The 27386-nt window shown below is 33.2% G+C and overlaps 1 protein-coding gene across 1 annotated transcript in view; it reads right to left on the bottom strand.

Annotated features, from left to right (window-relative positions):
- The window catches only part of LOC114334212 (uncharacterized), a 166422-nt gene that overhangs the window by 56690 nt on the left and 82346 nt on the right, over positions 1–27386 (bottom strand). Inside the window, exons 6-9 of the mRNA XM_050660786.1 lie at positions 24810–24945; positions 22329–22456; positions 14735–14860; positions 2193–2363 (exon numbers count right to left, since the gene is read on the bottom strand). Of these exons, the coding sequence (XP_050516743.1) occupies positions 2193–2363; positions 14735–14860; positions 22329–22456; positions 24810–24945 (561 nt within the window). The remainder of the gene's footprint in view (positions 1–2192; positions 2364–14734; positions 14861–22328; positions 22457–24809; positions 24946–27386) is intronic.

Below are 27386 nucleotides of genomic sequence, written 5' to 3'. Positions count from 1 at the left end.
AATTAACGTCTAAAGATGTGACCCAAACGATTGAACTACACTCAAAAAAATTTAGTTCCTAATATTGATTAACAGTGATTACTGAAAAGTATTTCGTTGTCACAACAATTTAATTTGTTGTTTCAACGTACTTTTAGACATTGACGAATATATTTGGTTATTGTCACAATAATTGAATAATAATTGTGAGAATAACTAGAGTACATTAATCAATAACACTCAATTTATTCAGCCAATAGCTTAGTTTCGTATATTTAATAAATACTGTTAATTCTGGCAGCAACTCACGTTCTTAATTTCGTAGATGACAAGCAATTACCTTGGTTTATCGTGACAACGTACAGATTTCATTAAAACAATGTACAAATGTTGTTAATATAGAGTAATACATGATTATTGAATAGATGTAAATTGATTGTTGTGACAACGAATGCATTAATCAATCTACTACTGCATTTAATACCCACAATCAATGCGTCCATTGTGACAATAATCGTAGTTGTTGAGACAATAAATGTTTTGCTTGACCATTTGAAAATTAACGGCTTTTCCTTATCGTGATACCCCTAGCTTCTCTGTGTTACCGAAGTGCCGAATAATAATTGCATTTCGTTTTCAAGTGTAGTCCGTAGTAGAAGGAAGTTTTTGTGTGTATTATCATGAAATTTCGGTCGAATTCTTTTTAAATGTATTCATTTTATTCGAATCCTGAGAAAACTAATTATTATTTTTGAAAATTTAAATGCAAAATAAAATTTTACAGTATTATCGAGGGTCTGAAGTCCCTGAGAACCTCTATAATGATTATTTTAATAAGTCACAGGGGTGAAAAAGAGAAAATTTAGTATGATTTTTAATTTCAAATAGGCACACCATTCAACAGAAACATTTTGTTTATTCTAAGGAACTTTCTGCCCTCGGTAATAATGTAATATTTTATTCTGCGTTTAAATTTTTCAAAAATATTTATTAGTTTTCTCAGAATTCCAAAAAAAAATGAATGCGTTTAAAAAGAATTCGATCGAAATTTTGCACCTGCGCTCTCAAAAAGGATTAAAGTGTTATACATTTTTGGAATCACTATTTCAAACGCTTTTAAATAAGCTGTCACATGACGTACTTTCCCATTAAAAAAATCAAAGTTACCGCGCCTGTCACCTGAAGAGGGATCGTGTAAAGTTCGAAACATTGATGTTATAATGTACTTTGATTATTTTAAAAATCGACCTGTCCGAGCGTTTTGCTTATGTGCTAAAAATACATAAGTTAATAAGGGGGTGGGGGGAGTGTAACACTTATTCCAATACACTGTATAAGTGGAATCATATGAAAAATCACACAGTGTAAAGTTCTGTAGGTTAAGGACAAAAAAGGGGGACTTAAAAAATTATTATTAATCAATTAATACCATACATTGGGCTATTGCATTCAGGAATTATTAATATAAAATCCGTTCATAGTAGGAATGAACGAAACTGATTGTAAGAATTAATAGAATTGCTTGTAAGAAAAACCGTATTATAATAATTGTAGAAATAAACGAAATACGTTAGGAGAAATAACACTCTTATTGACACAACGAATAGTCTTCGTCGGTCAATTAACGACGTTGTTGTTTCAATAAATAGTGTTCGTTGACTCAGTGAACAGAGTTCGTAATACCAATAAAGTGATATTTTGGTATACATAATGAATGTTTATCCATTCAATAAACGTAATACATTGGCTCAACGAACGAAAATAATGAATTGATGAACATCGTTTTGTTGTCCCAATAAAACCAAGAATTGGACAAATTTTAAGTATTGCTTATATAATACGAAGCAAGTTTTCAATCCTAATAGCAAATAATTAATATTGAAAAATATCAAAAATTACTAAAAGATTTTTAAATTGAAAAACTTACTGGTTAAGGTTTAAAAACTTACTGGTTTAAAAAACAAGGAGAACAGTGCCTACGTTCCTTCTGATGACGCTCCAATAAGAGCAGAAAACTGCAGTTAAAGGGACTGGCTGCACTCCTTATTCTAATTAAAAAGTAAGATTGTTTTTCCTTCGTATTGCAGCCGAATATATAAAAATGGTACACACATTTTTATTTTAAGTATTGCGTTTGTTGTCTGAATTAACATTTTTATTGATATTACGTACCTTTTTCGTTGAGTGTAAAGAAAAACGTTTAAAAAGTTTACCTGGATCTTCATTAGGACACTGCGTATACTGAATCCCACAAAAATTCCACTCGGGCCTGATGCAAATGCTGTAGTCCTGATTCGAGAGTTGCGCTCCAGTTTGCGGATCATAGTTATAGGACAGAATTTGACCTGCGACTCCCGTGAAGTACTGCAAACATCCCTCTCCAGCTGAAAAAATATTTGGCGATCACTTTAAAATGCACGTTTCAAATTGTTCGATGGATAAATAGAAAAGGAAAAGAAACCGAATTGAATTGAATCAATATTTACTTAAGAATTTGGAATAGGAAGGGTATTTTTCGTTTCACTGACAAAATAGCCGTTTCAGGTTTTAAAACTTTTCTTTGAAAACTTTTTATACAATGCGAAATACAAAAAATGTTAAAATATGTTAAGTTAACCATAAATAAGGGAAATCAAAGAATCTTATAGGAGATTTGTTCTGACCTTCGAACTGTACAGCCGAGCTCCTTATTAAACAGTAATTATACTCTGGGCTAATTAGCAAAATTCATGAAATAGTTATTTACCAGCAATTCTATTGCTGGAATCGAATTATAGGATCCTCCGTATTAATAATATAGGTATGCAAAGTCCGCAGATAGCGTGCTACTTTTTTTATAAACAAAATGGCGCCGACAAATCGTATTTTTTTTCAATTATTGCTCTATAACTCCGAAGATTTTAACTTTACAAAAAAAAACATTCAAATAAAAATTCACCGCAATTAAATTCTGCATAGAGACATTTTTTTCACGATTTGCTCCGACGAAAATTTTCCTCGGAAAATGCGGGTTTTCCTAACAAAAACTCTAATTTTCAAATAAAGTTTTAGGTAAGTAATTATTAATCAATAATTAAATAACTTAGTGACATCAAAGCTTTCTTGGTATAGATTGTAATTTCAGAAGCCGGTGAAAATTAAACGAATATTTTAGCAACAATTCAATTGTTAATTAACAATTTATGATCGCAATAAAAACCAAAATAATCATGATACATTGATCAAACGTATAACGATTATAAAGATGAGATGCTTATTTAATATTTTATCGACAATTAAAAAAAAATAGTTATAATACGCTGGTCTAATTAGTAAAGTACAAAGAAAGGTTACTTACCAGCAATTTTATTGCTGGAATCGAATTATAAGATCCTATATATTATTAATATAGGTATGCAAAGTCCGCAGATAGTGTGCTACTTTTTTTATAAACAAAATGGCGCCGATAAATCGTATTTTTTTCAATTATTGCTCTATAACTCCGAAGATTTTAAATTTACACCAAAAACACTCAAATAAAAATTCACCCCAATTTAATTCTACATAGAGGCATGTTTTTCCCGATTTGCTCCGACGAAAATTTTCCTCGAAAAATGTGGGCTGTCCCAACAAATTCTAGAATTTTCAAATAATCTTTTTGTGCCAGTAATTATTTATTAATAATTATATAGCTTAGTGAAATAAAAGCTTTCTTGGTATAGATTATAAATTCAGAAGCCGGTGAAAATAAAACGAATATTTTAGCAACAATTCAATTGTTAATTAACAATTTACAGTCGCATTAACAACCAAAATAATCATGAGACATTGATCAAACTTAGAAAGATTATAAAGGTGTGATGCCTATTTAATATTTTGTCGACAAATTATAAATTTTTCATTTTTTTGCATAATCTTTAAATGTTAAAAAAAAATTGTTATAAACAAATTAACATTTCTCAGAAATTGTTTACTATATTCTAATTTTAAAAAATACTTACAATGCGTATTTCATAGTTCTTGAAAGTGAATGCTTTAAAAAAATTTTCCAACCATTTGCAAAAAAGTTATGAAACAGCAAAATAAATATACGATACCTCCGTTGTTTATAATTGGTTTTAATTGTTTCAAAGATTAAAAGTGAGTCTATGGTACAATCTAATTACTCACAAAGAATGTCAAAAATTAGTGCAATGGTTATATTTTAATCAAAGATTAAATATACTTTTTTTTGTAATTTATAGCGCAAAAGTAGGCCTGATAGAGAGTCGGAGCTAAAATGTTCACTCGAAGCGACTGACACGCAGCATACATTATTTATTAAAAGTGTACGTGGCGCGGCCGCCGGTCGTCGCTCCGAGTGAAAATTTTAGCTACAGTACTGTATTACTCTACTTTCGCGCGTGTAAATTACAAAAAAATATATTTATAATCTTTAATTAAAATATAACCATTAAACTTATAATCAATATTTTTTGTAAATAATTAGCTTGTACTTTAAGCTCACTTCTACCCTTTGAAAGAATTTAAAAAAATTACAAACACCGTAGTAATCGTATGTTTATTTTGCTGTTTCATAATTTTTTGTAAATGGTTGCAAAAAAGTTTTAAAGCATTAATTTTCAAGATATTTGACATGCGCGTTTTAATTATTTTTTAAAATTATAGTATAATAAAAACTTTCTGAGAAACGTTCATTTGTTTATAACTATTTTTTTTAAACATATAAAGATTATGCAAAAAATTTAAAAATTTATATTTTGTCGATAAAATGTTAAATAGGCATCTCATCTTTATAAGATTTCAAAGTTTGATCAGTGTATCAGAATTATTTTGGTTATTAATGCGACCGTAATTTATTAATTAACAATTGAATTGTTGCTAAAATATTCGTTCAAATTTCACCAGCTTCTGGAACTATAATCTAAACCAATAAGGCTTTTAAGTCACCAAATTATTTAATTATTGGTAGTTAATTACTTATCTAAAACTTTATTTGAAAATTAAAAATTTTGTTGGGAAAACCCGCATTTTTAAAAGAAAATTTTCGTCGGAGCAGATCGGGAAAAACACGTGTCTATGTAGAATTTAATCGTGGTGAATTTTTATTTGAGTCTTTTTGTTGTAAAGCTAAAATCTTCGGAGTTATAGAGCAATAATTAAAAAAAAAACACGATTTTCGTGCGTCATTTTGTTTATAAAAAAAGAATCACACTATCTGAGGACTTTGCATACCTATATTATTAATATATAGGATCTTATAATTCGATTCCAGCAATAAAATTGCTGGTAAATAACTTTTCCCAAAAATGGCCTATTCTCCGATATAATCAGCCCAGACTATTATAGTACATTCTTTCACGGTTTTTGCTCTAAATTTTAAAGAACCGCTTGGATTGACATGATATTTGGCATACATATAGCTTACATGTCAAAGAAAAAAAGTGATATTGTGCCGATGTGTGCTTTTGCCCTGGGGGTGATTTTCACCCCCTTTTGGGGGTGAAAAAATATATGTCCAAAATAAGTCCGGAAATAGGTAAACTGACTAATTTTAAGTAACTTTTGTTCTATAGAGCTTTTTCGCCAAGTCAACACTTTTCGAGTTATTTGCGAGTGAATATGTTCATTTTTTCAACAAAATAACCACATTTTTAGACGGTTTTTCGGAAATAACTCAAAAAGTAAGTATTTTGTCGAAAAAACGTTCTCAGCAAAAATATAGCCTATAAGAAAGTAAAAAAAAATGGTGTACCCGTTAGGTCTCTGGTTCTCGTAGAACCAGAGTTATAGCCAATGAAAAATAGATTCATATTCACCAAATTTCAAATAGAATATTTCGACGTGAAATATCCAAAAAATTAAGCACTTTTTGGGGAAAACCCATTTTAACTTTTTTAAAGTGTTTAAAAAAATATTTATTTCTGATTTTACAAAAAGCTTTTAGCATTAAATTTAAGCAAGTTACGTTCAAAATACTTGGTCCCTTTTGTTGTTGCATAAAAAAATCGGGAAGACCACCCCCTAATTAGCAACTTAAATTAAATTAATCGTTACCGCTCCACAAATTATTTTACTTATGCTGTGTTTATGTGATCTGTAAGTTTCATCGATTCAAAGTGTTATTTTTGAAAAAAATTGGTTTTAAAGTTAAATTTTTAAAAATTTTAATTTTGAAAAATATGATTTTTTTCAAAATAGCTTAAAAATTGTTAGAGATACCAAAAATCTCTAAAAACAAAAAAGTCAGCATTGGTTTTCGGAATATCACGTATTTTTTTGTTTTTCTGTTAGACAAAAATTGGTTAAGATTTGGTGTTTCTAAATTTGCATACATTCGTGATCAGTGACTCGTTCAACCCCTTTTAACTAGAGCCTTTTTAATATTAAGGACTTTGAACAGATGAAACTTACAGATCATATAATCAATACATACACTAGTCAAGAAACTTGTGAAGTCGTAACGATTAAGTTCATTTAAGATATTAATTGGGGGGTGATTTTCTCGATTTTTTTACCAAACCAAAATAAGACTAACTTTATTTTGAGTGTAACTTGTTTACTTTTGATGCTAGAAATTTTAAAAAAAAAAAACAAAAATAAAGCTTTTTTTAAACACTTTAAATAAGTTGTAATGAGTTTTCCCCGAAATGTGCTTCATTTTTGGTTATTTCACGTTAAAGTATTCCATTTGAAATTTGACGAATATGAACCTATATTTCATTAGCTATAACTCTTGTTCTACTAGGTATAGAGACGTGCTATATACACCTCTTCTTCTTCTTCTTCTTCTTAAAGTGCCTATCCGTTCCGGATGTTGGCGATCATCATGGCTATCTTGACTTTGTTTACCGCAGCGCGGAACAGTTCAGTGGTAGTCGTGTTATACCACTTACGTAAATTTTGAAGCCAGGAAATGCGTCTTCTTTCCGGTCCTCTTTTACCATTTACCTTCCCTTGGAGAATCAGTTGGAGAAGGCCGTAACGTTCTTGATTTCTCATTAGATGTCCTAGATATTCCAATTTCCCCGTTTTGATGGTTATGAGAATTTCACACTCTTTTCCCATTCTACGCAGGACTTCCACATTGGTAATTCGGTCAACCCAGGATATACGTAAGATGCGCCTATAACACCACATTTCGAAAGCTTCGAGCCGATTCATAGATGCAACAGTTAGTGTCAATGCTTCCATTCCGTAGAGCAGAACTGAGAATATGTATCATTTCAACAGACGGTATTTTGTTTTTAATGCTATGTCTCGACTGTTGAAAATGGGACTCATTCTAACGTATGCTGCTTTCGCTTGTATTATTCGCTGTTTAATTTCTGTTGAGTGGTCCCATTGGCTATTTAAATTCGTACCCATATCCGTACACATTCGTACCCAATGGCTATATACACCATTTTTTTAAATTTTTTACAGGCTATATGTTTGCTAAGAATGTTTTTTCGACAAAATAATTACTATTTGAGTTATTTGCGAAAAACCGTCTAAAAGCTTGGTTATTTTGTTGAAAAAAATGAACATATTCACTGCCAAATAACTCGAAAAGTATTGACTTGTTGAAAAAACTCTATGGAACAAAAGTTACTTAAAATTAGCTAGTTTATCCATTTCCTGACTTACTTTGGACGAATATTTTTTCACCTCCAAGAGGGGGTGAAAACCACTCCCAAGGCAAAAGCACATATCGGCACAATATCACTTTTTTTCTTTGACTTGTTAGCTATGTGTATGCCAAATTTCATGTCAATCTAAGCGGTTCTTTAAAATTTAGAGGTTTTGCAATATTTTACCGTTAAAGAACGGACTATTATTATTTAGTACACATAAGTACATGTTGCGTTAATAAATAAATGTAAAAAATAAAAATGTGCCGTAATGGGTGTCCAGTCCCGTAAAATTCGTTGATTTAAAACTTCTTTACTTCGTGTTGCTGCTAGTTTCACTTAATTGTTTAATGTTTTTTATATTTTTTCAATGAGACTAAGAACCAGTGAATACAGATCCTCAAGACTTTGCAGGTTTGCTATATTTTGCTCCTATATATTTGCTATATTTTGCTATATCAGCTCCCCACCAATGCCCGATAGACCTCTGATTTTGCCATCGTAAGCTCAGGGCTCATGCAGGACACTTGCTGATTGGAGCCATCAAGGCTTCTGGTGGATTTAATTTTTTTTTTTGTTTCCTTAGACGTGTCCTGATAATTGCTTTATCACCTTTGTTCTCGAGGATACGGGTGGCATCTAAACATTTCGTATATGTATTTGGCACCTAGGAGTTTTCTATTGGTTCGTTGCAGCACGCGGTCATATTTTAACCAATACGCAGCGAGGTGCCAAACGCATATTTATTAGGAATGTTATTCGGTGCGAAATTCATATACTGAATGTTAAATATTCGTAGACGGAAAAAGATAACTTTTTATTAGTTAGTTAAAAGAAGATTTATTTTAAAATACTTGTTAATGTATTACTAATAAAAATGAAACAATTATAGTATTTGGAATGTTATTTGGTGCGCACTTCATATGCGGAATGTTAAATCTTCGTAGACTAAAAAAGACGACTTTTTATTAAGTCAGTTAAAAAGGACCGATTTTAAAATATTTTGTTAATGTATTATTATGAAAATAAAACAAGTATAGCATATGGAATGTTATTTGGTGCAAAATTCATATACGGAATGTTAAATGTTCGTAGATCAAAAAAGACGACTATTTTCGTCTGGTAGCACACAGGCCTAAACTTCAACAGAAATAACAGAATTTAATAGCTAAAACTAAATCTAAACATACTATATACAACACGTGCAAGTCATTAAAAATTCTGCGAAAGCGAAATAGTGAAATAAAGAAATAATAAAGTCTCTCAAATCTATACCATTCCATTTATAAATTTCGCATCAAATAACATTCCATATAGATAATAAATGTTTTATTTTCTTTCATATACAAAATACATATTTTAAAATTTGTCGTCTTTAACTGACTTAATAAAAGTCGTCTTTTTTAGTCTACGAATATTTCACATTCCGCATATGAATTTCGCACCAAATAACATTCCGTATATGAATTTCGCACCGAATAACATTCCGTATATGAATTTCGCACCGAATAACATTCCGTATATGCGTTTGGCACCTCGGGCGTTTTGGTTGAAATATGACCGCGTGCTGCAAAGAATCAATAGAAAACTCCTAGGTGCCAAATACATATACGGAATGTTTAGATGCATACGGTGAGGACTAAATGAACTATTCTGGCTTAATAAGTTTTTGCGCCTTCATCTTATGATGTCATGTACCTATAGTGCGTTGGAGAATTTTCTTAAGGTTACTGCATCTGTCGAACTTGAAAAAGTTCGCCAGATGCAGTTCTTTATATTTCGCAGCCACTACATTTGTTTGCGATATACTCTACTCTTGCCGTCAATCTTTGCTTGGATGATTAGTTGAAAGATTGGGTATTTTCCCCTCCCAGGATATGGCCCAGGTATTCAATTTTTCGTCAATCCAATCCAATCCAATCAAGCTGAGTAATTGTCTCACAGTATTTGTTCCTCTTGAATTTCTCGTTTATCTGTCCATGGCATGCGGAACAATCTTCGCAAGGTCAACATTTCGAAGCCCTTTAACTTATTAATGGCAGATATTATCAACGCTCATATCTCCATGCCATATAACAATGTGGACTGTGTACATAGCGCTTAACCATTCTGTAAGTGAGATTGAAGGAAAGATTGAGGTTACAAAGTAGCGGATTAAATTTAATAATAACTTGTCTTGCTTGTTCGGTAGGGCATTTTATTTCTTGTTGAGGATCCCATGGGTCATTCACCATCATTCCCAAGTATTTGAATGTTTTTACTTGCTCGATTGGAGCGTTATCTTGCAGTTGCAAGATAACGTTGCAGTTGTACTCTGAATGTGCCCTTTCTTATTGCCATGCATTTGGTTTTTTCAGCATTTATCTTCCAGCCATACGTTTTTCCTGTGGTATTTATTTTATTAAGCATCAACTGCATACCATCTCCGTTATCTGTGATTATCGCAGTGTTATCGGCGTAACTAATGTTATTTATCGGGTACACGTTGACCTTTTTTGCACCGAATCTACACCATTCCAACATTTTTCTCTAATAACAAATCCTTAAATTTTAAATCAGTTTTTTCAAAAATTTGTAGATGAACTTTACATATTTATAGATTTTCTTATGTAGATAGAACTCAGTTTTAACTATCTAACAAAATTGTTGAATAATAAAATACTCCATTATATAAGGGTTGCATTCTTGTCGGATATAAAGTACACTATACATTCTCACAAAGTTCGTTGTGTGTGCTGTCACCCGAGGAAAAAGTTTGTAACGTAATAAACAGTTTGTCCTACTTGATTTTATCGGGTAAGCTAATTTTTCAAGTGCACCTACCGTTTAGCTGAAGTTGTGAAGATATTGTCATAAAAATGGAAGCAAAAGTTTGCACTTGTTTTTCCACTAAACAAAGTTCTGTTAATTTAAAAAGAAAATTTTTCTAAAAACCTACACATCATTTTTGATAGATACACTTAATAATATTTTTTCTTCTGTTGTCTTGTTTTTCATAAGTAACAATAATAGACAACCTGGAGACACACGTCTGACAGTGAAAATCAAATCGACCACGTCCTAGCAACCAGAGACTTAGTACAAAAAACATTGGACACGAGATCTTACAGAGGGGCAAATGCGGACACGGACCACTTTCAGGTAATAATAAAAATGAGTGATCTCAGATGGAAAAATAGATATCACTCTAAAGCAAACTCTAATAAATGGAACCTTGGAGCATTAGAAGAGACTGAAACAAGAGAAACATTTGAAAAACAGATGAATAAAAATATATCCAACCTTAATAGTCAACCCACAAATATAAACGAAAGATAGCAAGAAATAAAAAGAAAAATAAATGAAACAACAAACGAAGTAATAGGAAAGAAGAAAACAACAAAAAGAAATAAAGACTGGTACGATCAAGACTGCGAAACATATAGAACTCTAAAAAACTTAGCCAGAATGACGTGGATCAACAACCCGTCAGAACAAAGTAGGGAACAATACAAAATAGCGAGAAACAGAGCCAACGCAACAAATAAAAAGAAGAAAATGACTGGTTAAATGAAAAGCTGGAGGATATTAAAAAAGACAGAAAAAATCATAAATTAAAACAATTTTACAAAAAAGTCGGAGCCACAAAACCCGTAATACCCCCAGCGTTAAAACAAGAGGATTTAAAAACCAAAAAGGAGAAACCGCGTATGAAGACAAACAGATCAGCAGAATATGTGCAGAATATTATGAAAAAATGCTATTCAGTACGGAGGAAGCACACCGCGATGAAGAAGTAAGACCAAGTAAGTACAAGGTAATGACGAAGTAGAAATTCCCACAGAAGAAGAAGTGTTAGAAGAAATTAGAAACCTCCGAAACGACAAAGCAGCAGGGGAAAATGAAATAGCAGTGGAATTATTAAAGTAGGGAGAAAGAGAATTACATAAAGAAATAAACCAGCTAATACAACAAATATGGGCACAAACCAGAATACCAGACAATTGGAACAGAGGTATAGTACCTATAATATAAAAAAAGAGTTCGGGATAAGTGCGAGAATTACAGAGCAATAACTTTATTGGAGAATACATTTAATACATTTTCCCATCCCAAAAGTGCACAACGTCCCTAAAGAAGTTTTCACTATAAATATACGTACAAAATTTATTTCGCCGAAGAGATGACGGTCGCGATGACGGTCGCGATGACGGTCGCGAAATAAATACTTTTCCCCAATCCTAAAATAGGTTCTACAATTTATTTTAAATTTAAATACTTTTCTATACTTTTCAATTTAAATACAAATACTATATAGCATAAGCGATGACGGTCGCAATGACGGTCGCGATGACGGTCGCGATAACGGTCGCGAATTCAATGCTTTTTCCCCTATCCAAAAATCGCACAAAGTCCCTAAAGAATTTTTCACTTCAAAAATTTAATTTAATTTTTCTCCATTCTGTATCATCTTCCTCTGTTGACGATCTATGACATATAGTCCGTCCGCTATAAATTTTCCCATGCAGTACGGTTTCTTTTCAGTAGTAATAACCCAAGGATATTGATAATTGTTCGAAAAAATTTTATAACAGATTTCGAAAGCTTGTTGCTTGGAAACAGACCGACGCCGTAGGCGGAGGTCTGTTGCCTGTAAGCAACAAGCTTGAGAAAGTTGTTAAAAAATTTTTGAGCATTTATCAATGTTCGAGGGTTATTCGGATAGAAATTTTTTTGCTGGTTATGAAAAAAAAATACAGAGCAGAAACAATTTATTTAAATGTGCAATTAACAATTCTTCCACCGTCCGATTTCCATCTAATTCATATTTTCTATCATTGCAAAAGTCCATAAACGCTTTCCATACAATTTTTTTACTGTAAACATTATTCTTTGGTATATTTGATTCGATAATTTCATTAATATTCTCATCAGTATTACAACCAAATCGTGACATTTTGAAATATTGAATATTTGAAATGTCAAAATCGAAATGAAACGAAATGTAGGTATCCATAGCTACATGATTGAGTGAAAACAGCCCATGGGATCTGTTTTCAGTATAATGTTGGTTTTATTGGTTGTATTCAATCAGATGACCACAAATTAATTGATTTCATTGGATTTCTAATTGAGCAAAAAATTTTCAATCAAATTAAGTCAAAACAGAAAGTGAAACGTACGCAGATGTGTGTAGTATATAGTACACAGTATACAAAATGTATATACACATCGACGTTCGTTTCAATTTATGTTTTGACTTAATTTTATTGAAAATTTTTTGCTCAATTAGAAATCCAATGAAATCAATTAATTTGTGGTGATCTGATTGAATACAACCAATAAAACCAACATTATACTGAAAACAGATCCCATGGGCTCTTTTCACTCAATCATGTAGCTATGGATACCTACATTTCGTTTCATTTCGATTTTGACATTTCAAATATTCAATATTTCAAAATGTCACGATTTGGTTGTAATACTGATGAGAATATTAATGAAATTATCGAATCAAATATACCAAAGAATACTGTTTACAGTAAAAAATTTTCTATCCGAATAACCCTCGATCATTGATAAATGCTCAAAAAATTTTTAACAACTTTCTCAAGCTTGTTGCTTACAGGCAACAGACCTCCGCCTACGGCGTCGGTCTGTTTCCAAGCAACAAGCTTTCGAAATCTGTTATAAAATTTTTTCGAACAATTATCAATGTCCTTGGGTTATTACTACTGAAAATGAATCGTACCGCATGGGAAAAGTTATAGCGGACGGACTATACAGAGTGTTTCATTAATAATTGCCCATATAGTAACTGGAGAAACCTTAGCACAAAATATAAATATTTAACCTAAAACACTTAAATAAAATGTGGTTCCTTACTGAGTTACAGGGTGTTTTATCTAAAAATTTAAAAATTATTTTTGCTCAGCATTTTAAAACTATTCGACGTATCCTTTTCATACTTGGCAGAAAGTGCGACTACTATACACCCTACTAAATTATGATAAACAAACGTTTCTAGCTACTACCAGAGGCGTACGACAGGGGATAGTGAATGGTTGATCCTTCTCAAATTCTACGCCACTCGAGGAATTACTATTTTAGTACCATTTTTAAATTCTCCAATACTTCCTACGTAAATAATATACTCTTCATTGGTAACGATAAAGTCATTAGTTTTCGAGATATTTGAAGTTAAATATGAAACGGCACAGACATTTTGATTAATTTATGATAATATGATTCATACGATTAAAATTTAAAAATTATTTGTACCCAGTACTTTAAAACTATTTGGCGTATCCTTATCATACTTGGCAGAAAGTGTAGGTACTGTATACCCTACTAAATTAAGATAAATAAACGTTTTTAGCTACTACCAGAGGCGTGCGACAGGGGATAGTGGCTGGTTGACCCTTCCCAAAGTCTACGCCACTGACGAAATTGCTATTTTAGTGTAATTTTTTGATTTTCGAATACTTTTGATGCAAATAATATACTCTTCATTCGTAACGATAAATTGATTAGTTTTCGAGATATTTGAAATTAAAAATGAAGCGACACAATACATTAATCAAAATAAACGTGTCGTTTCATTTTTAACTTCAAAGATCTCGAAAACTAATGACTTTATCGTTACGAATAAAGAGCATATTATTTTCATAGAAAGTATTGGAGAATCCAAAAATTGAACTAAAATAGCAATTCCGCCAGTGTCGTAAAATTTGGAAAGGGTCAACCATTCACTTTACCCCGTCGTACGCCTCTGGTAATAGCCAGAAACGTTTGTTTAATATAATTTAGTAGTTTGTACAGAACATATACTTCCTGCTAAGTATGAAAAGGATTCGTCTAATAGTTTTAAAATGCTGAGCAAAAATAGTTTTTAAATTTTTAGATAAAACACCCTGTAACTCAGTAAGGAACCACATTTTATTTAAGTGTTTTAGGTTAAATCTTCGTATTTTTTGCTAAGGTTTCTTCAGTTATTATATGGACAATTATTAATGAAACACCCTGTATATGATTTTATCCACGATTGGATTAAATAGCATAAGGCTCAGTAAATTCCCTTGTTTAATTCCATTGCCTTTATCTATATCAATAGGCTCTGTAAGTTGTTCATATAATCTGACTTCCATAGTATCACGGAAATAGGAAAATAGAAAATTATTTACCTTTGTAAGGCGCGTTGCATGGAATCTGTAGAATCCTAATTTTCCAATTCCTTTCATAAGATTGTCCGCTTGTAACTACAGAAAGAGTTAGGGGTGATATTATTCCAGGAGGAGTACTTATATACACTGAAATGCAAAAAAGAGAAAAATTAGAATAGCAGTTTCTATAAACCAATACAGGTTCCATAATGCAGAAAGTAAAGTTTTCAATATTAAAGTTAAATTAAAATGGAGAATAAGGCAAACTAAAATCACAATAAAAAGATGCATTAAAAAAACAAACCAAGACACGTTGAACGTTACAAGGAGCACTCCCAAATCATGATTTACAATGTATCTTCTTTTTTATGTGCCGTCTTCTACCGAAGGTTGGCGACCATCAAACGATAGGTTTCTCTGTTTTGTGCCGCATGTATTATGTTCGCAGCTTCTGGTATTTGAAACCATTCTCTCAAGTTTCTCAGCCAGGATTTCTTCTTCCTGCCCAAACCTCTTCTACCTTCAATCTTGCCTTCGACGATAAGCTGTAGCAGACTGTACTTATCATTACGGAACACATGGCACAGGTATGACGCTTTCCTCCTTTTAACAGTTGTTAACAATTCCAACTCTTTACCCATTCGTCTCAATACCTCTGTGTTGGTCACTCTGTCTGTCCAAGGAATTCTCAGTATGCGTCGATACAGCCACATTTCTAGAGCCGCTAACTTCTTTATAGTTGCTGCTGTTAACGTCCACCCTTCTACTCCGTAAAGTAGCGTAGAGAGTACATAGCATTTTGTGGCGCGCCATCGGAGGTTAACGCTTAGGTTGCGGTTGCTTAAGAGCTTTCTCATTTTTATGAATTTGGATCTTGCTATTTCAATTCGGATCCTAATCTCTACGTCTGGATCCCACTTATCATTTACTGTATATCCCAGATATTTAAATCGGTGTACTCTTTCAATACGTTCGGCTTCAATATTCAGGTCGATATGTTGAATGTTCTTTTTACTGATCACCATAAATTTAGTTTCCTTTCTATTGATCTTCAGTCCAAATTGGTTGCCAGTTGTATTTACTCTATTTAGCATCATCTGTAAATCTTCAATGTTGTCGGCTAGTATAACAGTATCATCTGCATATCGAAAATTACTTATTGGTACGCCATTAATCTTGATGCCCTCATTGTACTCTTCTAGTGCCTCTAGAAATATTTGTTCCGTGTACAGGTTGAAAAGCAGTGGCGAAAGAATACAGCCCTGTCTAACCCCTCTAGAAATGGTTATGTTTTCACTCACCATATGTCCATTCTTTATGAATATAGATTTGATTCTGAATATAGATTCTGTTTGATTCCAATATAGATTTTTTATAATCTGGATGTCCTTAGTGTCAAGTCCTGAAAGATATAATAGTTCTATGAGTTTGTCATGTTTGATAGTATCAAATGCTTCCTCATAGTCAATAAAACAGGCGTAAACATCTTTCTGTTGATCCAGGCATTTTTGAATCAAGACTTGTATTGCAAATAGGGGCTCTCGAGTTCCAAAACCGCATCTAAAACCGAACTGTGTTTTACTTATGCTGTGTTCTAATTTTGCTCGTATTCTGGAATGGATAATACGCAAGAATACTTTAAGGGTATGACTCATTAAACTTATAAGGCGATATTCGCTACACGTCTTAGAATTGGATTTCTTGGGAAGGGGCACAAATGTAGATTTCAGCCAGTCCGATGGAATTTGACCAGTATCGTATATCTTATTGAACAGTTTCAATACTACATTCATGTTGTTCTCGTTAAAAACTTTTAAAAATTCTACTGGTATTTCATCGCATTCTGTTGCTTTCCCATCTTTCGTTTGATCTATAGCTTTTATCACCTCACTTTTCAATATTTTTGGTCCATTCAGATCAAGAGTGTTCGGAAAAATATGACGATAATCCGTAAACAAATCTTTTATGTAAATTGCCCAAGTCTGTAACTGTTCTTCTTTATCTACAATAAGTTTGTTGTTCTCGTCTATTAACTTACCAAACTGTTTTTTCTTGTAAGTATAAGTAAACTCCTTAATTTTTTTATGCATGTTAAAACTATCGTGTCTTCGTTCTAGCTCTTCTATCTCTTGACATTTTTCTTGTAACCATTTCTCTTTGGATTCTTTTATCTTTCTGCTGACAGTTCTATCCAGTTCTTTATATTGTTCGGGATTATTCTTATTTTCCCTCCTTCTGTCCATGAGGTGTAATATTTCATCTGTCATCCATTCGTTCTTCTTCTTCCGCTCGTAGTCACCAATTACTTCTTTCGCACCGTTGCATATAGCGTCCCTTAAGTTGATCCAGGTAAGAGAAGTATCGGTAGGCGCAGAATATCTTGGTTAAGAAATCTGAGGGAATGGTTCGGCTGCAGTTCCATCGACCTATTTAGGGCAGCCGCCAGTAAAATAAGAATAGCTGTGATGATTTCCAACCTCCGATAGGAGACGGACTTGAAGAAGAAGAAGTTGATCCAGTCTCTTTCAATATCATCAGTATTGGTTGTTAAAGCAACATTACTATTAATGCTATTTGTAAGCTTGACTTTTATCTCGGGATTTCTAAGTTGATCCATATCTAATCTTTTGTTATTCTGTTTCTGGATTAAGGTTTTTAGTCTGACTCGTAATTGGGCTACAAGAGGATTATGGTCAGAGTTTATATCAGCTCCAGGATATGTTTTGGCTGATATTATTGCGTTACGGAATCGTTTGTTGATTGTTATAAAGTCTATCTGATTTCTAACGATGTACCCAGACTTGTCCTGTGGTGACCTCCAAGTGTCCAATCTTCTTAATGGTAACTTAAACCAAGTATTAGTGATAATTAAGTTTTTCTCCTGGCAAAACTGTATTAGTCGATCACCTCGTTCATTTCTTGTTCCCAACCCATACTTGCCAACTATATCACTGACTTCGCCTTTTCCTATTTTGGAGTTAAAATCTCCCATTACCATGGTTATGTCTTGTTTCTTTAGGTTTTTTATGATTTCGTCTAATTGTTCGTAAAACTCTTCAATTTCTTCATCAGTACTCTCAGATGTGGGAGCATAAACCTGAATTATATTTATGTCTAGAGGGTGCGCACTTATCTGGATCAACATGCAGCGTTCTGAATATGGAATAAAATTTTTTATATATTTTCTGATTTTATTATTTACTAGAACCGCTACTCCATGCCTATGGTTGACATCTTCTTCTCTGCTGCCTGAAAAAAATATTGTTGCATCCTCCTTCTCGCACTTACCATTACCTGGCCATCTTATTTCACTCATCCCCAGAATATCAATTGTGAGCCTCTTCATTTCATTAATTGCGTTGTTTAGTTTTCCAGTCTGATAAAGAGTTCTTACGTTCCATGTAGCTATCTTAACAGTATATTTTCTGACATTTTCGTTTGTTTTATCCAGTCGCATATTTTCCACGTAAGGCCTGGTTCCCACCGTTGCGTGGCCGGTCTCTGATTTCACATCGTCCAGCCCGGAAACTCGACGACACCGGTTGCTAATCGGGTCGCATGGCATATCATCTTTAAATCTCCTACTCGTCATGATGGTTTTACTAGGGATATATAATGTGGTAGTCATCCCGTTGCTTTCCACATCCTTATGCCGTTGACTACATAATAGTTCCTCCGCCTTCGAAGCCGATTTCTCAACTCCAGGACAAAAGAGTGTCCTACCACTTACCAACTCATTCGCCCGAAGCCGTTGGTCAGCAAGTGGGAGATCGCTTATACCGGCAATCACTCGGTATTGAGGACAATGTATAAATATTCTAAATCCCAAATCATGATTTTCAAAGTTTATACATTGTAAATCATGATCCGGGAGTGCTCCTCGTAACATTCAACGTGTCTTGGTTTGTTTATTTCTAGTGCATCCTTAAGAACTCTATTACAGTAGTGAAGACTTACCCTGGAGCAAATGTAAACTCGGACCACAACCCAGTAGTAGCAAATATGAATGTAAGATTGAGAAAACCATTAATGAAAAGATCTAGACCACAAATATAACATTGATAAATTAAGAGAACCAAATACATACCAAGAAACTCGAAATAAAATAAATCAGAGTATAACACTACAGATATTAAAACAAAATGGAAGAATATAAAGAACACAATAGAGACTGTGGGACGGAAAACATTAACATTTACAAAAGCTGCCAAACAAGAATGGATGACACAAGAAATTCTCGAGAAGATGGACGAAAGAAGAATACATAAAAACAAAGATAAAATTAAATATCAAGAAATTATTAAACAAATAAAACAGAAAATAAAACAAGCTAAGGAAACATGGATGTCCTTTAAATGTCAAGAAATTGAGGGATGTGAGGCAAGGTATGACACTTTCAACACCCATAAGAAGGTTAAAGAAATGATTTCAGGAAATCGTAACAAACCAATCGAGATATTACCAAATGCAGATGGTATCACTATTACTGAAACGCAAGACAAATTACGTAGATGGAAAGAATACATTGAACACCTATTTTATGACCAAAAAGTAGAACAATTAGAAGTTGACGGAGAAACCACGGGACCAGAAATAATGAAAGAGAAAGTTATTTATGCCATAAAACACATAAAAGGTAGAAAAGCTACAGGGCCCGATGAAATACCAATTGCACTATTGAAGATAATTGATGAAGATAATATTGATGTCTTGGTAGACCTTTTTAACTCCATATACAAGACGGGACACATACCCAAAGAAGGGCTTCTCTCAACTTTTGTAACGATTCCAAAAATCACAAATGCTAAAGATTGCAATGACTATCGGACAATTGCATTAATGAGCCACACATTGAAAACCTTGCTTGAAATCATAGATAACAGAATCCACGTGAAATTAGAACAAGAAATAAGTGATTCACAGATAGGTTTTAGAAAGGGTCTAGGAACTAGAGAAGCATTATTCGGAGTCAATGTTCTGACACAACGATGTCTGGATATGAATCAGGACATATATGCTTGCTTCATAGATTTTAAAAAAACTTTTGATATAGCCACTTTACACGATGCAAGTAATTGCGCAATTAATTGCACAATTTCTTGCGCAAGAACTTGTGCAATAAGTTGCAACTAACTTTCTGCAATAAAGTGATTACACGGTGCAAACGACATGAAATAGACAGAAACTTTGACAAAATAGCATAAATTTTAGGTTATGTTTGTTTTTACAAATTAAATGTAATTTTTTGAGTAGAATTATCAGATATTAGATTAAAGATGTTAGATTATAATTTGAGAAAATTATAATATTATGTATTAAGTATAACAAAATCAATTAATACCTAATCCAAGTATGTAATACATATTATTCATTTACAAAAGGAAACAAGTTGTAAGAAATAAAATAGTTTTTTTTAATCCCTATGTTGCATAATTAAAGTTATTCACCTGAATAATATTATCTGTGAAGCGTGAAATTGGTAAAAAGTTCCTCTAGTTTTGTTAATAAATTGTTTGGTTTGAAATTTAAGATGACAGAAGTTCAATGTCATCAAAATCTTTTATTTGTTGACAGCAGAAAAGTAAAAACAAACACTGTAGCCTTAAAAGTTACTAAAAATATAACCAAATTGCAGAAAAAATTGCACGAAAAATAGGACATGTTCTATTTAGCTGCAACTTATTCTTGCAGCAAGGAGTTGCAGCTTTTCTGTGCAATTCGCGTATGACACGATGCAATTTCTATTGCTGCAAGAAATTGTGCAATTAATTGCGCAATTAGTTGCATGGTGTAAAGTGGCTAATAGAGTTTAACATGAAAAGCTTTTAAGTAATCTTAAGACCAAAAATATAGATAGTAGAGATCTACAAATTATATCGAATCTGTATCAAAATCAGAAAGCAAGAGTAAGAGTCGAAGGAGAACTGACAGAGGAAGTAAGTATACTTAGAGGAGTTCGACAAGGATGCATACTTTCACCAATCTTATTCAACGTCTACAGTGAAGTGATATTTCAAGAAGCTTTATTAGATATTGTGGAAGGTATTTTGGTCAACGGAAATAGCATTAATAATATTAGATATGCGGACGATACGGTCATATTTGCAAGTGACATGGAAGATTTACAGTATACATAATACAACATGTATACAATGCATGTGAAAGATACGGACTGCAAATGAAGCTCAAGGAAACGAAATCAATGATATTCTCAAAAAAAAACACAAAATGTATATAACCTGATCATCAATAATACAACGATCGAAAGAGTAACAACATATAAATATTTAGATCAGAAATCAGAGCTAGAATAGAAATGGCAAGAAACACGTTCATAAAATTGAAGAACTTACTTTGCAACCGTAACGTTAATCTAGAGTTCCGCACAAGAATGCTACGTTTTTACGTTTTTTCTACTTTACTATACGGCATGGAAGCGTGGACAATAAAACAGTCTGAAATCAAAAAATTAAACTCCTTTGAGATGTGGTGCTATAGGAGAATCCACAGAATATCGTGGACTGAAAAAGTAACTAATATAGAGGTGTTACAAAGAATGAAGAAAGAATGTGAAGTCATAAAAACTGTTAAAATTAGAAAGATTCAATATCTGGGTCATATAATGAGGGGCGAGAAGTACGTATTACTTAGGTTAATTATGCAAGGGAAGATACAAGGGAAGAGAAACCCAGGACGACGAAAAATATTCTGGCTAAGAAATTTGAGAGAGTGGTTAGGTTGCAGCTCATTAGAATTATTCAAAAGTGCGGCCAATAAAATTAGAATATCGATGATGATATCCAACCTCTGATAGGGGAAGGAACCTGAAGAAGAAGAAGTGCATCTTTATTGTGATTTTAGTATAGGTACCTCGGTTAGTATATTTGATCTCTTTTAGTGGCAGAGGGACTTTTAATGTATCACCAAAAAAAATGACTGCAGTGCGCAGTGGTACCCATTTTATTCACAGTGGTACATTACCATTTCATATATCTGTAATATGCAATGCAGTGGTTGAAAATTAAAACCAAGTTACTAGTAGATTCAGTAGATCAGAAAAGAGATATTGAGTGTATATAACTGGAGGAGAGTAGCCAGGGACAGAGACACTTGTAGAGAGATTCTGGAATGCTGAGGCTGTAGCGCCACAGGAGAGAAAGTAATAGATTCACGTAATTAGCTAAATAGGTAAATGATTGGAGCTGTTAAAACTTGAGAGAAATAGAGTTATAGAAACATCGAGGAGAAGATAAAAGGACTTAGTGGCAAAACAAAGACTTGCCTTGAGAGAGACAGATTTAAATGAAGACACGATGGACAGGACTGAGTGGCGAAGAAGATTAATGAACAGCGATCACTGAAAACTGAAAAGCTGATAAAGAATGAGAAGAACAAGCTGATAAGGAAGAAGTTGAATATTAACTGTTAATTAGTTGTGTGAAGTTTTACAGCATGATTATCTTACTGTCCTAATCACTTACATAACAAAAGGCTTACTTCTACAACTTATTATGATTTATTTAGGTCAAAATGTAATTTAAAAATAGAAAATTACATTTAAAATGTTTTATATTAAATATAAAACCACTAAAAAGTGTTATTATAGTATACTTACTATGGTTACCCATATTATTCCCACAAATCACTGGGACAGGATTTCCACCGGAAACCAGAAACTGGTCATTATCACATATATGATTGACAGATTCTGGTTGCATTAGGTTTAGTTCTTCAAAGTTAAGCCTGTAAATATTTCAAAATAATAAATCAACATAAATATATTAAAATAAAATTAAAATAATTATAAATAAAATAAATTATATTACATATATATAAATCCGAAGAAAGGACGTATCGAAGACACTGAAAGGAAGGTGAGTCGACAGACATATAATAGAAGAAATAGACGAATTGTACAAAAATAATACAAATATAGTAATAACCGATAACGACGAATCCAGAAAATTTACTACAAATCAAGGCGTCAAACAGGGACGCGTGTTAAGTCCACTGCTATTCTCAGTGGTACTGGATGAGGTAATAAAGAAATCCAAGAGAAGAATGAGAAAAGATTAGGATACTGGCAAATGAAACAGACTCTTCTAACGGAGCTAGTATTTGCAGACGACTTTGTATCGATAGCAGAAAACAGAGAAGACTTACAGAACAATCTTGAAATCCTAGAAGAAGAACTATTAAACATAAATATGAAAATTAATACAGACAAAAAAAAACAATGATAATTTCAAATATGAGGAAGACACACGCAATAGAATTAGACGGTAAACACCTAGAGTAAGTGAAATATTTTAAATACCTAGGAGTAATAATTGAATCAAATGGTAAACAAGACATGGAAATAAACGAGGGAATGGGATGAACAGGAAGCTTATTAAACACTATGAAAACAAAATTTTTGGGGGAAAAAGAGAAAAAGGAGAAAGTAAAAACGGCAGTCGTTGGATCATTAGTGAGACCAACAATCATGTATAGTAGCGAGACATTGACATTGTCGGGGAGACAAAAATCCAGAGTAAATGCTATGGAAATGAGGTTCCTGAGGAAAGTAGCAAACAGAAAGAGGACAGACAAAATACGAAACAAAACAATCAGACAAAACTTAAAACTAGAACCAATCAATGAACAAATAGTAGAGGGACAACTTCGATGGTTCAGGCACGCATGTATAATGTCTAACGAGAGACTAACAAAACGAGTGTTCGAAACGAGAGTGCAGGGGAAAAAAGAGGAAGACCAAGAGTTATGTTGGTAGGTGAAATCAGGAAAGAGGTCGAGAAGAAAGGATTGACATTGGAAAGTTCAAGAAACCTAACACAAGATTGGAGACCATGAAGACTACAATGCCAGACTCATCTCCACCAGTCTTAGACCTAAAAGTAGAAAGGGTTAGGACTAAGTAGGTAAGTAATTAAGCGATTTATCGTTACGATAAATCGCTCAAATCTACCGCAACGTCTGACCCTGCCTTATACTGTCAGAGATGGTCTCTCTCTTGTTGTTTCTCCACCACTGAGGATCGTGATTTCTTACAATATTCCTAACAATGTTTCTCCATTGGTCTCTATCTTCAGCTGCTCTAAGAGCTTCGCAGAATGAGTTTCCAGCTGAATGCTTTATTTGGTCAGACCATCTAGATGGTGATTGTCCTCGTGATATTCTGCCCGGAACGTTTCCAGAAACAATTAATCTCTCCAAACTGTCGTCACCTCTGCAAACCACGTGACCAAAAAATTGCAGAATTCATTGCAGACATATTGTGGACAGCCTTTTTTTAATATTGAGTTGGTTTAGAATGGAAACGTTTGTCCTATGAGCTGCCCAAGGTATGCGCAGCATTCTTCTCCAGCACCACATCTCAAAGGCATCAATTTTTTGGCGCTCGCATGCGCGAAGAGTCCAAGTCTCTGCTCCCTATAGAAATATTGAGAATACAAGGGCATTCACCAGTCTCAGCTTGATATTTTGAGAGAGTGTTACCAATACGTCTCCGAACTTCTGCTTCACAGTTTCCATCGTTTTATACTAGACCCGAGATAGACAAAGGTGTTTACTATCTGGTATTCCTGTAACATGTTAGTCAGTTGAATAGTGTCAAATCTGTCGACCACTATTATTTTTGTCTTAGCTGTATTGATTTTCAGACCAACTTTATTTCTTTCGTACTCAACTCTTCGCAGAAGATCAAGCATTTCTTGCTCATTTGCTGCTATAAGTGTAGTGTCATCAGCAAGTCTTAAATTGGAGATTTTCCTACCAGCTACTGTTATTCCACCGGCCCATCCTTCTAAAACCATCCTCATGACATGTTCACCATAGATGTTAAATAAGTCAGGTGACAACACGCATCCTTGTCTAACACCTCTCTCTACCATCAGAGATGGTACGATTTGTGTAATACATAGGCGTACTCTAAAGGATTTAATTATATTATCGTCACACGGATGAATTTGAGATATAATAACTGAATTAGAAATTCATACCTACGCTCCAAATCCAATATACGCATCCAATCGCCCACTTGAAATGCAATCCATATGCAAGATATCACCACAAAGCAGAATTCACAATTACTAACCTGAATTGACAGACATCCGGGCTGGATTTAATCAAAGTAAGTTGACAGGATCCAGTGCCATCGTACTGATTGGGGTATTCATTATTCACGAAGTAAGTGCCATTCTCTCTTATCGTTTGTCCGCATGTCGCCATAACTGCAACACAAAATGCGTTATTGAACTTAATACATTATGTAATTAAATTGCGACATATGCTATTGTGCAGCGCAATTTCCTTGCCACATATTAAAATTACAAATGAAATTTGTCTGGTGATATTTCTGCAGTAGTTATAATGAAACAGCGTTCCATAATTCATAAAAAAGGATACAGCACACCTCTTATGGAAAATATGTATAATGTCACTCAAATGAAATAAAATTTACGTGAATAGATTCGTCTCGAAATTAAGATCCTTTCATGTCATTGCACTAACTCTGAATTTTGATTAAGAACGGCGTAAATAATTGGAATTAAAGTTTATAGAAATCACATTTTTAAAGTCCGTAAAACTGCCATTCATGAATACTATTAGTCTAGTGGCTTTTGAAACAACTTAACCCAGCATAGGACGATTAGACAAACAATATACTTTTGTACGACTGAATAAATTATACCAACTTTATCTATATATATAATATAGAAGAAAGTCGAGTTATGTTAGTTACACCATTTATAACTCGAGAACGACTGAACAGACTTTTATGAAATTTTACACGTACATAATATATTCTACCGGACTGGGAATAGGCATAAGTCTATTTTCATACCCGTACGTCATAAGGGGGGTTGCTCCCCTGAATTTTTTTTGTATTTTTTTTACAAACTGTTTTTTCTGAATTTCGTATGATGTAGAACCAAAAGATACATATAAACCTAAATTTTCACTTTTCTATCTCAAACCGTTATTTTTTAATAGCCATTTAAATATTTTACATCGATAGATAGGTATAAAATTCTCCTGTCACAGTGTTAGTTACCATACTCCTCCGAAACGGCTTGACCGATTTTGATGAAATTTGGCAGATAAACTCCTTTCTGAATTCTAAACAGAACGGTACTATTTTCTTTTCTCTAGAACAGTCCGTTTCCGAAATAGCGAACCGTAAGCCGTACAAAAATTCTGAGCAAAGAAGAAGAACGAGCGGGAAATTTCATAAAAGAAAAGTGCAACAGTTTAACTTTTGGGCTCAAATTGGACAATATATGAATTTTTTAATTTTGCAAAATTTTACAAAAATATCTCTTTTTTCACGAATTGCAAGCAGTAGAAAAATTCTGAGCACACGAAAAAAACTAGCGGTAAATATTATAAATTTTTAATGCTACAAAATTTTAGAAAAATTGGTATCTACAAACGGAATTTTTACTCACGAACGAATCATAAGCATTACAAAAATTCTGAGCACACGGATAGAACGACCGACAAATTTCATGGAAGAAAAGTGCAACAGTTTAACTTTTGGACATAAATTAAACAACATATTAATTCTTTAATTTTATGAAATTTTCAATTGTCAGTGTTAGTTGCCATACTCCACCGAAAGAGATCGATAATGTGAGATATAATGTGGAAAGCAGATGCTACCTACGAAATGCTTTTTTATATTGTTACAACACACATGATTTATGGATTATTCGGTAATTTTAATCGTTTATCACCTTGCATGGCAGATGAAAAATATATCAAAAGTTTTTCTAATACATTTTCTAACGATATGATCACAAAAATATCGACGAGTATCCTATCGTGTAGGTATTAAAAATATCAATAAGACACTGACATTGACAATCGTTAGTAGTTGGTACCATATTAGCCTTTGCTGAGCGAGACATTAAGTGCTCATATTAATGTTGAGTTCTTCAGTTAAGTGAAGAGTATCAAATACATGTGCAAGTATGTGAAGAAAGACAGTGAGACAGTTTTGTCTCAAGTAGAAAATACCATTATAAATACTCTTCCAGTTAAAAAAAACGATTTAATAAAAATTCGTAAACGGGATTCAGCAGTTATTCATTTAGCAGTCTATATTGAAAAAGGTCAACGCGTGTATTTCACGAACGAGGCCAGTAATTGATCGTGTTATAAATCCACCAAAAACTATATTCACCGAATTTTTCAAGGCCTCTAATCGTGTGGATGCTTTGATGCCTTTGCACGAACTTTACTCTATTCTCAAGTAACACACTAGTTGGATGCCCCGCAAGCAAGGCACAAGCACAATTGATGCATGTCCCAAAATACGTAAAAAGAATTAACAACAGTACTCAACAAATAACAGATACGCCAATTCAAAGTAAACCTTTTCAGTTTCCAATTAGATTGGGATCTACAGTGACTATCAATAAGTCCCAAGGCCAAACGATGTCAGTTTATGGCTACGATTTGAGCATCCCATGCTTTCTACGCGATCAGTTATGCGTAGCGTGCTCTCGCTGGTGCAAACCATCCAGTTTATTTTTGTGTCTACTAGATGGACTAACGAGATGATCATGAACGCTATAGTATTGATGGATGTTATTTGTTTTTATTGTCATGATTAATTAATAGGTGTATAAAACTTTTAAGCTATAAATTAAAAATAGTTGAAAGACTG

This window comes from Diabrotica virgifera, chromosome 9, assembly GCF_917563875.1.
Source record: "Diabrotica virgifera virgifera chromosome 9, PGI_DIABVI_V3a".
Classification (NCBI taxonomy): Eukaryota; Metazoa; Arthropoda; class Insecta; order Coleoptera; family Chrysomelidae; genus Diabrotica; species Diabrotica virgifera.
Note: the sequence above shows the minus strand (reverse complement) of the source record. Positions and strands in the feature narration are given on the sequence as shown.